The 16,163-nt window shown below is 42.2% G+C and overlaps 1 protein-coding gene across 1 annotated transcript; it reads right to left on the bottom strand.

Annotated features, from left to right (window-relative positions):
• Window positions 1-1,192: 1,192 nt before the first annotated feature.
• Window positions 1,193-16,064, bottom strand: LOC141157651 (fibrinogen alpha chain-like). The gene is made up of 3 exons (XM_073645172.1): window positions 15,707-16,064; window positions 2,232-2,377; window positions 1,193-1,974 (listed from the first exon to the last, which is right to left on the bottom strand). Exons 2-3 carry the CDS (start codon window positions 2,244-2,246, stop codon window positions 1,693-1,695), a joined length of 297 nt encoding a protein of 98 aa, XP_073501273.1. The 5' UTR covers window positions 2,247-2,377; window positions 15,707-16,064; the 3' UTR covers window positions 1,193-1,692.
• Window positions 16,065-16,163: the final 99 nt, after the last annotated feature.

Genomic DNA, 16,163 nt, shown 5'->3' with positions numbered 1-16,163 from the left:
ATTTAAAGTGTATTAATTCAAATTAGAGAGACAATTTAAATTAAAAAGCTTAGACCTGCCTCCACCACAGGGGGGCTCGCTCGACCCACCAGCGGACAGGCACCAGTATTGGGAGAGGGGGGCTGGCCGTCAGGGTCCACCGCAGCTCTGGCACAAACCCGGCGACACGGAGGTTGCACGGGCAGGAATGGACTGGCCTGTGTCGGCTTCGCACTTTTTAGGTTTTAGAAGGGGATGACATGCCTATATCTGTGTCTCCCCCTCCTTTTACTCCTCGACCTCTCTTCTTTTCGCATGACTATATGTACTTGTCACTTTTCCATGTGTTAGTTGTGTCTTCTGAGCAGTTTGTCAGCTTTTGGACACCTTTGAAAGTGTTTTCTATGTGTTTCTATGTGTTTTTGTTTGCCTGCCATTGGTTTTAATGGTGTTCGAAGGTGTTCGACGAGCAGTTCGACGAACAGTTCGGCAAACATACGGGTGTTCGACGAACCGAACCGAACTCGAACACTACGGGGGTGGCTCAACACTACTAGGCAGATGCTTGTCATGAAGGGGTTCAATAATTCTGAGGTTGCATTAATCATTACCAGTCCCATTGTGTGTGGAATTTGGAGAAATCATTGCCTTATTAGTTGTATTGAGGTATTTTCATTGTCCTTCCTTGATTGGTTTGTTGCCAACAGAAGAAAGTTTGTAAATTTTGCTAAAAAAATATATTTTACAATGGGAGTTGAATAATGTTGATTGCAACTGCATCCCTGCATGTAGACATATGATTGTTAAATGGTTATCCTCATCTTAGATTAATGTCTGAAGCATGAGGGTCCCACTCCTGAAACCCACCTCAAGATTCAGAAAGAGTCCTGCCCTGTTCTGCCTGGTGCCTTTGAAATTATGAAGTTGCTATGCTTGGCCGTCTCTCTCTATTCACTTCTTTAGGAATTTAATAAGGAGTATAGGACTTCTACAGGTACTTAAGATTTTTTGGAGAATGTGAACAATCCATTTGTTATATTATTGTGCTGAAGTTTTTCGATTGTTCTTGTTTCATTAGTTTATGACAAGCAGCAGAAAGTTTGTAAATTTTGAAAATAAATTGTAGGGATTCACGTTCAGCAGTGGGAGGCGTTCACACAGGCACTGGATTCTTATGAGAAAACAATGTGAAATTTATTTCTAGTGTTTGCACAGTATCAAAACCATAAACATAAATTCCTAGACTTGTCCAGGCGTTAAATAAACTGGCTACTTCAGACACCGCTGAGCTACCCCCAGTCTAGACCCACAAAACAGCTATCGTCCATAGCATCCAGTTATGCTTGCAGTTAGTGCACCCGGCCAGTGTAGTCTCTTCTCAGAGAGAGACTCTGGCTCGTTTCTCTCTTCAATTCCAACACAATCCAGTCTGCTCAGCTTCACTCAGCATTCTGACTAAGGTGAACAACTAGCCTGGTTATATGCAGAGCTAGCCAGGTGAACCTAATCAGAACATGTAGAGCTAGGATTTAACCCTAGCCTACCTGGCTTTGCTGCAAAACATAACTTGTAAAGGGTGTCCAATAATTTTTTTTTTCAATTTTATTTTCATCATGTATGCAATATATGTATATTAAATAAAGAACAATTTAGTAAAATAGTGATTTCTCTTGCATTAAAGGAGTGGGTTCAAATAATAAATTAGTCACTTGATCATACATCTTCTAATTTTAGCATATATTGGTCCATACTTTCAAACATCTCCAACTGTTTCATCTCCATTAGAGGCCATAATTCCTTGAAGTAGGTCGCATTCTTTTGTGCATTCAGATTAACGAAGCCTATGTTCTGCAGAGTTTTGGTGTCATCTATCTGATAATTCCTTATTGCTTCCAAATCTTTCTTCCAGGATCTGTAATTTTCGAGATTGGTCATGAAAGCCTGGACATTTTGACATGATCCTTTGCAAGTGCGAATCTTAATGTCAATATCCACCTAAAGAAAAGTGAATATATTACACATAAAGCTATAATATGCACTATGTACACCATATACAGTATATATCAGATAACATACATCATATATATCAGATATACACAAAAATCTAGAGTTATAACTACCAAAATGTAGTCTAGGTTAGATTGCATTAATTACAGATATATTGTTGAAGTCCTTACTGGAAACTGCTCACTATATTACTAAGTATCTTCTTTTTATGTAAATAATATAGCTGAAAAATAAAAGTCTCTTACCTCCAATATTTTCATTATTGCAAGCTGATCTTCTATATCACTATGTAAGTGTTTGAGTTTTGTTACTTGTTCGTTCACCTTTGTTTTAAGGTAAGTAAGTTGCTTCCTTAATTCATTTCCAAGTTGGGCAAAGTATTTCACTGTTTCTATAAAAACATGTACTGTTATGTTCAAAATCATAGAAATGAAAGGCAAAGTATTGAATTTAAAGGCATATTTTCATGATAGGATTGGCATATTACTAATCTATGCCATCATTTACTAGTTGTGGAGGTCTGAGTTCTATTATTCTCACCAATTCTCAGAAGAAAGGGTCAGATTGCAAGTTAAAGGTAAGCTATCATCAGAAAAATGAGCTATTGTTTAAATCAGGTTTTTGTACTACATGCATGTTTTAATACATTTTGGTAATTTTTTTCGTATCACAATCTTTATTACAAATAATAAAAAAATAGTAATCTTGCAATTTTCATGTTGGCCACTGGGACGTTTTTAGAGACGTACTTCCTGTATTTTCAGGAAGAGTTTTCAGCAAGGCTTCTTATCATTAAAGGCAGGATTACAATGACAGGTAACACCTCTATACACAGGATTCACCTTTACAATGACCTTTGATCAGGCTCATTAGACACTTCAGTACAAATGATAGGGACTGGGTCTGACCACTGTCACTATGCAGGGCCTAGGTAAAGTATTTTGGTGTCCTGGGCAGAAGAGACCATTAGTCTACCCCCCACTACCGCTGCCACATAGCATAGGAATGGTTCAGAAAATAAGGTAATTAAACCCTTAGGCTATGTGCCCATGATGCAGAAATGCTCCAGATTTTTCCTGAGCGTTTCTGCATCTCCCTGGCAGAAAAAACGCATGCGGATTGTACATGCGGATTGTACATGCATTTTCCTGCCAGGGACAAGCGGAAGTGAAGCGTTCTTCACATGCATTTCCGCATGCGAGTTGTCAAGCGCTTTCCAAGCGATTAGCATCACTTGGAAAGTGCTTGTCAACTTGGTCACACTATATAAATCCATGCAATAAAAATGGTTAAAAATAAAAAATAAATCTATACTTACCTTCTGATGGCCCCCGGAGTCTTGCTTCGCTCCGTTCTCCCTTGCCGGCAGATCACGGTACACTACACTGAAGGACCTGCAGTCACATGACTATGACATCAGCGCAGGTCCTTCACTCCACCGCGATCTGCCGGCATGGGAGGACGAGCGCAGCGGGGGCCGTCAGAAGGTAAATATAACATATATTTTTTATTTTATTCTTTTTTTTTTCATAGGTTCTATGGTACCCGGGTCCGGAGGAGAGTCTCCTGTCCTCCACACCCGGGTACCATCCGCACATTGAAACGCATGGAATTCGCATGTACAGATGCAGTGATGCGTAATCCATGCGTTTCAATGCAAGTCAATGGCGGCAAAAACGCAGCGCTTCCGCAAAATAATTGGTAGTGCTGCGGATTTTTCAGCAATGATAATCCGCAGCGGAAATTTACGCAGCATGTGCACAGCACATGCGGATTATCATTGGGGAACATGGCAGACCTTCTACCATGCGTTTTTTAAGTGTTTCTGCAGAGTTTTTGCCGCTGCGGAAAAGCTTAAAAAATGCATCGTGGGCACACAGCCTTATTGTATTTTCTCACTCCAAAATGGGTTAGGTAACAAACTCTGATGACCACTTCCACTAGGATTGTTACTTTTTTCAACGAAAAATACCAACAAAAGGAAAAAAGTGGTGTACTTTAGGGGGTAGGTTGACAGGTGATTCAATTTCATAGTTAGACATAGGAATCACTCATTGTTCGCGGACCATTTACACAAAACCAGGGACAAATAGCGATATTCATCCCTGACATCATATCATTTAAATGTCAAACCCAAGGATAGACATGGGAATGAATATAGCTTAAGTATAATGGGGCCATTTGGTTTCAATTAAGGTGTCCAGTATTTAACTGATATTCTAATGGAAATGAAACAAACCCCAGTATAGTTAAAGGGATGTGTCTGACGGTGTTTTCATTTGTCATGGGACAAATACAGCTGGCAACAAAACTTCCTTACTGAGGCTCAAGTGTATTTGTGAATGTTGCCTAAGCCTATTAAATGTGATACTATTTGCTGACAACCTATATCTGAGCCTATATCTGCTCTCTGATACAAAGAGCTAATGACAAACAATGATCATTATAATGCCTGTAACAATTTATACCCATCTTTCCACAGACGCTGAATATAATTAAATCACTCGAGTTACCATCAGTACATGAATACAGAACCATAACCACCATTATTAGATGAATACAACATCAGAATCTCCACCAGTAAGAGTACATCACCAGAACCATCATAAGAATATGAATATATCACTAAAACCACAATCAATACATGAGTACATAACTGTAACCACTGTCAGTACAAAAATGCATCACCAGAACCACCATCAGTACTGGAATACATCACCAAAACCATCATCAGTACAGGAATACATCACCAGAACTACCAAGAGTACATTAATATATCACTAACCACCATCAGTACATGAATACATCACCAGAACCACCACGAGTACATAAATATGGCACCTGAACCATCATGAGTATAGGGGTACTTCAGTAAAATAATTACCAGTACATGAATACATTACCAAAACTATCATCAGATCATGATAAGAATAACAAAGTTTAGTATAGCCATTAATTACAATATCAGTTCAGCTCAGCTCCATATACATTTATATCTCATAAACCTATTACTGTCTTTAATGGTAAGTAGATGCTGTGATTTGTTGTTCCTAGCCATCATTAGACTGCAGACCAGACAGGAACCACAGGTACTGATGAGACCTGGTCCAGACACCATGATGTCTTTTTATATCTACAGCTCATGTCTGCAGACTTCCCTCTTCTCCTTCCTTTTGCAGCACATCCAGCGCCCTTAAAAATAAGAGTGATATTATAATGTCCTCTGCATAAAAAATATTCCCCATGCTGTGCACCTATATCCCCTATAGGTGCACCCATAGCACCTGTTATGAGGTGCCCCTGAATAAATTACCCCTTTCTGTGCTCCCTGCACAAAATATGACTCTGCGCTGTCCCTCGTATAGTATATGACCTCCACTCTATCCGAGATTATGAGCTATAACCATCACACTATTTGCCCTTATGAGTTATAACCACCGCACTGTCCGCCTTTATGATCTTTAACCGCCACACTGTCTGACCTCATGAACTATTACCACCACACTGTCTTCCATTATGAGCTAAAAACCCTACACTGTCCACATTTGTGACCCATGGCCTATATCATGACTATCCACTCTTCACTGTTTTCCCTAACACTTACTAAGCCTGCTATGTTATCCTCTCTACATACTGTGCTACCATTCCATGCTACCCCCTCTCCATATCCATTTTGTTATCCATTTTCACCCTGTTCCATCACAATGCTGGACTCTCCAACTGTGACCCCTCCTCATACTGCCCACATGCTACCCTCTCCAGGCTGTGCCCCCTCCTCATACTGCCACAATGCTGCCCTCTCCAAACAGTGCCTCCTCTTTACACTGCCCTTTTTGTCCCCTATAAACTGTGACCCTTCCTCACATTGCCTCCCCATGCTGCCCTCTCAAAACTGTGTCCTCTCCTCAGACTGTCACCCAAGCTTACCTCTCCAGACTGCTGCTCCATGCTACACTCTCCAATCTGTACTGCTCTTCACACTGGCTCCCATTCTGCCCTCTCCACATTATGCCTCCTCTTCACACATTGCCCCCCATGCTGCCCTCTCCAGACTGTGCTCACTTCTCACACTGCCACCTGATGCTGCACTCTCCAATCTATGCTGCTCTTCATACTGCCCCCAATTCTGCCATATTCATGTTGTGTCCCCTCGTCACACTGACCCCTCATGCTGCCCTCTGCATACTATGCCTTCTCCTCACACTACCACCGAAGCTTACCTCTCCAGACTGTGCCCCTCTATATACTGCTTCCCCATGCTGCACTCTCCATTCTGTTTCACACTGGCTCCCATTCTGCTCTCTCAACATTGTGTCTCCTCCTCACACCGCCTCCCTGTGTTGTCCTCTACAAACTATGCCCCCTCCTCCCGATGCCCACACTACACTATTTGCCTTTATGAGTTATAATCTCCAAACTGGCCGCCTTTATGAGCTAACCACCACACTGTCTGACCTCATGAGCTATAACTGCCATGCTGTGTCATGCAAGGTGTGGGAAAGACTTAGTGCAACACAAGGAAAAGAGGGAAAGGGAGCCCAGACTCTAGGGAAAGGGGGAAGTGGAGACCTCCTAGGTTGATCTAGCGTCACCCTGCCTCCCCTAACGTCCCTGTATTGGCTCTTCACCAATCGTTGTCTCGCCCTGTCTTTCCCTGGCTTATGACTAAGGATAGGAAAGGGAGGAGATGAGCACTGGTTGATCTCCACTAAACACTATAGACAACAGGGGTGGATAAACAGGGGGAAATTGCTTAGCTTTAAACGAACTCCAGACAAATGCACACACGTCCTCAAGCTCCAGAGAGGACGAAGTACTGCTCTTGCTAAAGCTTTCACAGGTAGTAATGAATATCGCCGACACCTCCCGCTGAAATACGGCAGGTATTTATACACCCAGGCAGGGTGTTAATTAGCCAGAGGGAGGTAACCGCTGGGTCCTAGAGACAGCCTCTAAGAAGATGTCTGTAATGCCAAACGCAGAGATCTGCAACCAACTGCAGGGTGACTGTCTGTCACCTCTGACACACCCGTGACATGCTGTCCCTCATTACAAGCTAGAATCCCAACACTGTCCACCTTTGTGAACCATAGCATAAATCATGGATGTCCCCTCTCCACTGTTTTCCCTCATGCTCATTATATCTCCACATTGTCCCCTGCTATGTTATCCCCTCTTCACACTGGGCTCCGTTTTTACACTGCCCCCTTTCTATATCCATACTATTCTCCATTTTCACACTGCCCTCACACTGTTCCCCAATGCTGGACTCTACAAACTGTACCCCTTCCATACACTGTTTCCCCATGCTGCCCCCTCTAAATTGTGACCCCTCCTCACACTGTGCCAATGCTGCCCTCTCCAGACTGTGCCTCATTTTCACACTGACACCTTATTGCCCCCTCCAAACTGTGATCCTTCCTCACACTGTCTCCCCATGCTCCCCTCTCTAGACTGTGCCCCCTCTTCACACTGCCTCCCATTCTGCCTTCTTCATATTGTGCCCCTCCTCACACTGACTACCCATGCTGCTCTCTACAAACTGTGACCTCTCCTCACACTGTCCCCACCACACTATTTTCCCATGTGAGTTATAACTGCCACACTGTCTGACCTCATAAGCTATAACCGCCACACTGTTCCCTATTTTGAGCTATAACCCCTACACTGTCCATCCTTGTGAACGATTGCCTATATCATGGCTGTTTCCTCTCCACTGTTTCTCCTCACGCTTGCTATATCTCCACACTCTCCCCCTGTCATGCTACCCCCTCTCCATACTGTGCTCCCATTTCATGCTGCCCTTGTCCATATCTATACAGTTCCCCATTTTCACACTGTGCCCTCAGACTATGCCCAAATGCTGACCTCTTCAAACTGTGCTTCCTCCTCACACTGTCCCCCCATGCTGCCCCCTCCAAACTTCAACCCCCTCTCACACTACCCCATGTTGCACTCTCCAGACTGTACCTCTTTCTCACAGTGCTCCCAAATGTCCCTCTCTAAACCATGCCTCCTCCTCACATTGCCGCCCCATGCTGCACTCTCGAACCTGTGCCTCTCCTCACACTGCCCCTAATTCTGCTGTCTCTCTACATTGTGACCCTTCCTTTTACTGCCTCTCCATGCTACCCTCTACAAAATGTGGTCTCTCCTCTCGCTGCCACCTCCACACTGTCACATCACAAGTATGCGATTTGTATTGTTGTATCCATGCGCCCAATAGAGACTCAGCCCCTTTTTAATAGAATCTATTGAGAGAAGCAGCTGAAACTCTACTCATGTCTACTCATGTGACGACCACTTCAACTGGCAAATGGAATCTGAATCCTGGTGTATAAATTATATTATAAGCTGTAGGGCTTGCCGAAATTTTTCTCAGGGGTGGACACCCCCTTTACCTGACAATAACACCAGTTAATGTTACAGTGGTAACACTTCGTTCACACATGGGACTTGGGGATCACAGTTTTTGTGTTCAGTAGGGGTCCCAATGGACATTTATTTATCACTTATCTTGTGAATATGAGATATATGTTGTTTATGGGACAATCCCTTTAAGTGCAGCATCGATTTTACAGTTTTTCCCTGAATTCACTTGGAACAGGGCTGTTTCAGTTCTCTGCACAGCAGGAGGCCGGGAAGGACCAAGGTCATATACTCACTAATCCAAACCTGAGGCATATCCTAGTTATGTATCATATCAATAAGAAATAATAATACCCATGAAAAGTTATATTCTAATAAAGTAAGATTTGGAGAAAATGGTAAATTACACAGTGACTGAACTGTTTTTAATCTTCTAGTAATTACTTTCCCTTTATTTATAGTTACTTGGTCCAAGTGTTGAATAACTAATTCAGTGTCACGAGAGCAGAACTGAAAGGGTATTAGTCATTTTCTAGTTACAGTTGCTCTCAGTTGAAAACCCTAAAACGCCTTTTGGCTCAATGCCCCATGCTGCCCAAGGATTGGCACTCAAGATGGTGATGATTATATGATTAAGAGCACAGTCAGATAGTCGTATAACACGAACGACAATCGCATCACAGTGCATGGACTGGCCGGCGGCTCTCCTGACCCGAGTGTGATGGCTGCATAGAAATACAGGCTGTCACGCTTGGGTCAGGAAAGCTGCTGGCCAGTCCGAGCATTTCGATGCGATTGTCGTCCGTGACTGCTCCCTCAATCACATGATCGCCTCCCTGTCTCCATCCTGTTTTGTGCTGGCGTTGAATAATGGCTGCACATATACAGGCACTAAAACCTCCAGTAAAGCAAGAAGATCCGTGAAATTATGAAGGCAGTGGCAAGAATGAAGAAGTCTATATGTGTAACATTACAAATCTGATTTGTGGGGGATATTTGAACACTGGAGTTGAAAAACACTGGTGTAGGGCACTATGTATCAGACTAAGTTCAGTGCAGTAGGAGTTGTCAATAGTACATCATTCACATTGCACTGGCCACTTTCTCCAATAAACATACTGGACATTAAAGGGGCTTTGATTATATTTTAAATAAGGCTTGTTTGTCCGAGAGGGGGGTGGGAATGTATCAAAATTTAAAAAAAAAGTCTTAAAAGAATGAGAAGGCTGCAACTGTCACATGAGGCCTGAAGCCGACAGTCCGGTGGGGAACACAGAAGGAGAGAAATCAGGAGTGATGCTACTCAGGAAGATAGGAAGGAGGGTATATATTTTTTACTATATTACATTCCTTCCCCATCTCCCCCAGGCTTTAGTTAAAACATAGTAGAAAAAAAAACTGAAATAGGCCATGCGTAAAACTTTTTATAAAATACTGTAGATCTATATATCAGTACCCCCAAGACTAGTTAGGTCATAGCATGTTTAAAAAATGATTTAGCGGGCACTTATACTGCCATTATTCCTGAGGTTAAAGGGTTTGTACGGGCTGACATGAAAAGTCTGCAGTCAATCTATGTGACTGCAGACTGGCGAATTGTGACATCACGATTCCCCTTTATCCCCTGTGCAGGTGAGCTGTGATGTTTACGATGTATGTGATTTGCATACTTGCGGTCACATGCCAACTAAACTTATCAGCTTTTCTCCATAGAAGAGAATTGAGAGAAGTGCAGGAATTTAATCTACACTACCGACCAACATGTCAAAATCTTTACTATTGCACACTGTCACTGTTATATAGCCTGACTGCAGACTTTTCTTTATTTCAGCCTGAGCAAACCCTTTAAAGAAGCACTCCCACCAGAGGCATAACTAGGGGTTTAGCTCAGGGGAGGGCGAAACATCTGAGTGGGCCCCCAACCCCTGACTACAACTATGGAGGTGCACTCTAATCATGAGTATAGGGGAACCTCAGCAGGTGACCCTGCTGTAACTGAATAAAAATCTCCACAAAGACCAACACTGATATTACCACCATACAGTGACCATATAGTGGTAGATACCAGTCCTGCAAAACATGTAAGAAATTGCAGTACGGTACAGTTACCGCTGACGTTCTTCTGGTGGCGTCGTTCACTTTTCCTGTCTGTTCCATCTGGCCCAGACCGACATGACGACTTCTCCAGCCAAGACTCGTCTGCAGAGTTTACGATCAAAGACACATCTGACTCCTCACATTTCCAGCATCGTCCCCATTTATTATCAACCTGAACAATCTCCTTATCCTGCTGATACCCCAATACTGTCCCTATTACTGTGGTACAAAGGCAATGCCACGTCTGTTCCCCTTACATAGTAAAATGTCTTCTTCATGCCCTCACAGTAGCCTCCACACTCTTTAATAGTCCCCACAGTAGATCCCACACTGTATAATGGCTTCCACAGTAGCCCCCACACTGTATAAAGGCCCCCACAGTAGTCCCCACACTGTTATATGACCCCCACAGTTTATCACAAGCCCCCGCAGTAGCCCCCACACTGTATATAGGCCCCTACACTGTATGATGTCTCCCACAGTAGCTTTCAAACTGTATAATTGCCCTTGTATTATCTCCAACACTGAATAATGGCCCCCGCAATAGCTATCATGCTGTATGATGACCCGCACATTAGCTCCCACACTGTATAATGGCCCCCGCATTAGCTCCCATGCTGTATAATGGCCCCCACATTAGCTCCCACGCTGTATAATGGCCCCCGCATTAGCTCCCACGCTGTATAATGGCCCCGGCATTAACTCTCATGCCTTCTGGTCTCTGTCTGTCCCTTTCCGAGGGCTGCAACTTGCACAGCCCTGATATATTGACAAAGAGCTAAATAGAAGAAAATAGAAACAGCCAGTAGGTGTGTATAGAGGCCCACAAATGGATCCAGGCCCCTGAATGTATCTAGGTAACCCTAAAAGGAATACTCTTGTCTGGACAAGACCTCAAAAAGGGAACAGAAAGAAAGAAGAAATCGGAAAAAAGAGAAAGAGGTAGAATATTAAACACGTAAAGAAGAAAGTGCACCCCCTGGTACGTCTTCTTTCTCCCTCCTCTCCCTTTGGGGGTCTTGTTGTCCAGACTGAGTATACATTCAAGGGCATTTATACTCATCCTCAACTTTGTGGGGATTTATTTTTTAAATTAAAGGTTTTATAATGGGTTTTTATGTTTGTCACCCTGGATTTACAATATGAGATGAGACAAATACTGCACTGATAGGACCCTGACCCTGGCTACAGGACTACGTCACATGGTGTATATATATATATATATATATATATATATATATATATATATATATATATATATATATATATATACAGTACAGACCAAAAGTTTGGACACACCTTCTCATTTAAAGATTTCTCTGTATTTTCATGACTTTGAAAATTGTACATTCACACTGAAGGCATCAAAACTATGAATTAACACATGTGGAATTATATACTTAACAAAAAAGTGTGAAACAACTGAAAATATGTCTTATAATTGAGGTTCTTCAAAGTGGCCACCTTTTACTTTGATGACTGCTTTGCACACTCTTGGCATTCTCTTGATGAGCTTCAAGAGGTAGTCACCGGAAATGGTCTTCCAACAATCTTGAAGGAGTTCCCAGAGATGCTTAGCACTTGTTGGCCCTTTTGCCTTCACTCTGCGGTCCAGCTCATCTCAAACCATCTCGATTGGGTTCAGGTCTGGTGACTGTGGAGGCCAGTTCATCTGGCATAGCACCCCATCACTCTCCTTCTTGGTCAAATAGCCTTTACACATCCTGGAGCTGTGTTTGGGGTCATTGTCCTGTTAAAAAATAAATGATGGTCCAACTAAACGCAAACCGGATGGAATAGCATGCCGCTGCAAGATGCTGTGGTAGCCATGCTGGTTCAGTATGCCTTCAATTTTGAATAAATCCCCAACAGTGTCACCAGCAAAGCACCCCCACACCATCACACCTCCTCCTCCATGCTTCACGGTGGGAACCAGGCATGTAGAGTCCATCCGTTCACCTTTTCAGCGTCGCACAAAGACACGGTGGTTGGAACCAAAGATCTCAAATTTGGACTCATCAGACCAAAGCACAGATTTCCGCTGGTCTAATGTCCATTCCTTGTGTTCTTTAGCCCAAACAAGTCTCTTCTGCTTGTTGCGTGTCCTTAGCAGTGGTTTCCTAGCAGCTATTTTACCATGAAGGCCGGCTGCACAAAGTCTCCTCTTAACAGTTGTTGAAGAGATGTGTCTGCTGCTAGAACTCTGTGTGGCATTGACCTGGTCACTAATCTGAGCTGCTGTTAACCTGCGATTTCTGAGGCTGGTGACTCGAATAAACTTATCCTCAGAAGCAGAGGTGACTCTTGGTCTTCCTTTCCTGGGGCGGTCCTCATGTGAGCCAGTTTCTTTGTAGCGCTTGATGGTTTTTGCAACTGCACTTGGGGACACTTTCAAAGTTTTCCCAATTTTTCGCACTGACTGACCTTCATTTCTTAAAGTAATGATGGCCACTCGTTTTTCTTTACTTTAGCTGCTTTTTTCTTGCCATAATACAAATTCTAATTGTCTATTCAGCTGAGTATCCACCAGACTTCTGCACAACACAACAGATGGTCCCAACCCCATTTATAAGGCAAGAAATCCCACTTATTAAACCTGACAGGGCACACCTGTGAAGTGAAAACCATTTCCGGTGGCTACCTCTTGAAGCTCATCAAGAGAATGCCAAGAGTGTGCAAAGCAGTCATCAAAGCAAAAGGTGGCTACTTTGAAGAACCAAGAATAGAAGACATATTTTCAGTTGTTTCACACTTTTTTGTTAAGTATATAATTCCACATGTGTTAATTCATAGTTTTGATGCCTTCAGTGTGAATGTACAATTTTCATAGTCATGAAAATACAGAAAAATCTTTAAATGAGAAGGTGTGTCCAAACTTTTGGTCTGTACTGTATATATATATGAAGAGGGAAAGAGACATATTCAAATCAGTGGTGTCCTGCAACCGGGGTCACTTCTGTCAGTGCAGTCCACAATACTGACCAGTAATGTCTGTCCCTTTGTCTGATGCACCATGAGATTTATGGCAGCAGCTTTGAAGTCTTTTACAGATCGGGTGATGTTCGAGTGATGCTCACAGATAGTCACCCCATCTGTATAAAAGTTCAAGCAGCCCCTGACAAAGGACCTGCAGTCCGAAATGCGCATCGAGGCATGCATCGCACTCCTTCACATGGACCCAGAGGTATATATTGAGCATATAGAATGTTTATGCCATTTGCTATGAGATACTTTCTTTGACATATATGACTAATTGCCAGCACAATGGAATAGCCAGTACTGGACATACTTACCAGCCACATCAGTACAAGTGACTATACCAATAGTATTTAGATTTCCATCCATGATTAGAGATGTACATTGGGATCCTACTGGATATTTGCTTTTGGGGCAAGTATATATAGTTCCTCTGCTTATCCACTTTGTTGTGTATTCTTACCAACAATTATTGTATACCATTTACTCTATTTATGGCTATATATGATGTACCACCACTGACCCCCTTGTTATTTACATAAATACGAGTTTACACAAATACATAACTTGCTTTCCCCTCAGTGTGGTGTGCTCCACACCCACCTGTGGTATCATATCACTGCAGTGGTATTCATCTAGCGGTTGTCTGTGATGTTAGCTTTCTGGCTTACTCAGTCAGAGCATTTCTATCCCATATCATGTGTCTTTGACATGTAATTTGTGGTCCATATTTGACTTGCTGTTTATATATATATATATATATATATATATATATATATATATATATATATATACAGAACAGACCAAAAGTTTGGACACACATTCTCATTTAAAGATTTTTCTGTATTTTCATGACTATGAAAATTGTACATTCACACTGAAGGCATCAAAACTATGAATTAACACATGTGGAATTATATACTTAACAAAAAAGTGTGAAACAACTGAAAATATGTCTTATATTCTAGGTTCTTCAAAGTAGCCATCTTTTGCTTTGATGACTGCTTTGCACACTCTTGGCATTCTCTTGATGAGCTTCAAGAGGTATATATATATCCATAGCTTTTTACATTGAGTGCGAGCACTCTTGTTTGTAGTGCCACGTAACCATTCACTTAATAAAGGTTTTTTACGCTTTCTATTACATTGTTTTGCTATTATTTGGACCTTAGGTTCGGAAGTCCTTCTGTTGTTTCTTTGTTCTCATGTGAATGGTCTGCCATTCATTGGTCCTTTCTGCAAATATACTGTACACATGCCTGCAGTGTGCCATGATCTTCATTTTTGTATAGTTGCTGCCTCACGCTAACCCGTGTGTTCACTCTTTAAATCTACAGCACTGCAAAATCCTTGGCAGCCCAGCTCCACCTTCTCTTTAACTCGTGACCCAGCTGCTCCACTGATTCCCCTGCCAGGGACTTTGCAGTGATGTAGGATTATAGTTCTAATTAAATGTTTGGATTGTAGAAATAACCAGTGAATTGAATGCTGTCCATAGGGATTAACAATTAAAATGACTTATGTTGGAGGATGTCTGTGAACTATACGCTCCCTATTTAATGTGAGTCTGTCTCTAGGATTATACTGCCCCATGTGAATTAATGACAGAAGCACTTGTTCAATAAAGATGCATTCACACTGTATGATTACAGTGGAGGAGTGTTTGTAGGAACGCTAATCTAATCAGGCTGCTGATCACCAAACGAACAAGCAGAAGACGATTTAGTCAAGTAAAATGATCTTTTGGTTTAAACAAAAGATCATCGTACTTTGTAGCGCATCGTCCTGTGTAAACAGGACCTGTTCTGTCAAAAACAATGGCAGCCTATGCGCAGTGAATGATCTATTTCTGATTGAAGCAGGGTAAACAGGCTATTAAATGACTGATGATCAGCAAATAAGTAGCTGATTGGTGGTCGTTTAGTGCCGCCGATCAGCCTTTGTAAACAGACCTTTACTGTGTGTATTGGAGTAGTTGTCATAAAAACATACTTTTATTAGTTACAGCAGGAGATAAACACGTAGTCCAGGTATTCATGAGCAGCTCTCTTCCCTCACTCCTACTGATGACTGTGTAGGACTGACATGCTCACATAATGAAGGGGCTTTTAGCGCTTGGCTCCCACTGTGGCTGATAAAGTGTGATTTTACGACACCCACAGGAGCAACACATCTAATATAGTGAGTGACCCAGCATCGGAATTAGAGTGCCTGTCACCACTTTATAAAGCTGGTGACAGGTTCCCTTTAAATTAAGATATACCATGACCGTACTTGCCTTTCTCTGTAAGCACTTTTCGATCTGCAACTTCATGAATCTGTTTTAATTCTGATAGTATTTTTAGATTGTCAGAGTTACTTGTCACCCAGGATTGTTTTGCAGTATCCACTCGACTGAAAATCTCCTTCTCAATTTTGGTAATCAGGCCTTGTACCCTACACCCATTTGGGCACTTGCTGACCTGCCAATAAGGAGAGTTTGAGTCACTTCTCTGGGCTTTGCGATTACCAATCACTGTTAATATTTATTAGTTTGCTGACATCTACGTGCACTTATTAGAGCTTAGATTGTCAATAGCAGCCACTACCTGATTGATGAGGTATGTAACATATAAAACAAATAGTGATCTCAGAAGACACAGAATATAATAACTGATTACATGACTTTCTCATGTGATATCTATGTAGAATGATTTTATGTCATGCACATTTGCTTCTACCGGTTCTATGACAAA

The sequence above is a fragment of the Phyllobates terribilis genome, unplaced genomic scaffold (assembly GCF_046119375.1).
Source record: "Phyllobates terribilis strain yellow unplaced genomic scaffold, ASM4611937v1 Scaffold_1__5_contigs__length_1240528914, whole genome shotgun sequence".
Classification (NCBI taxonomy): Eukaryota; Metazoa; Chordata; class Amphibia; order Anura; family Dendrobatidae; genus Phyllobates; species Phyllobates terribilis.
Note: the sequence above shows the minus strand (reverse complement) of the source record. Positions and strands in the feature narration are given on the sequence as shown.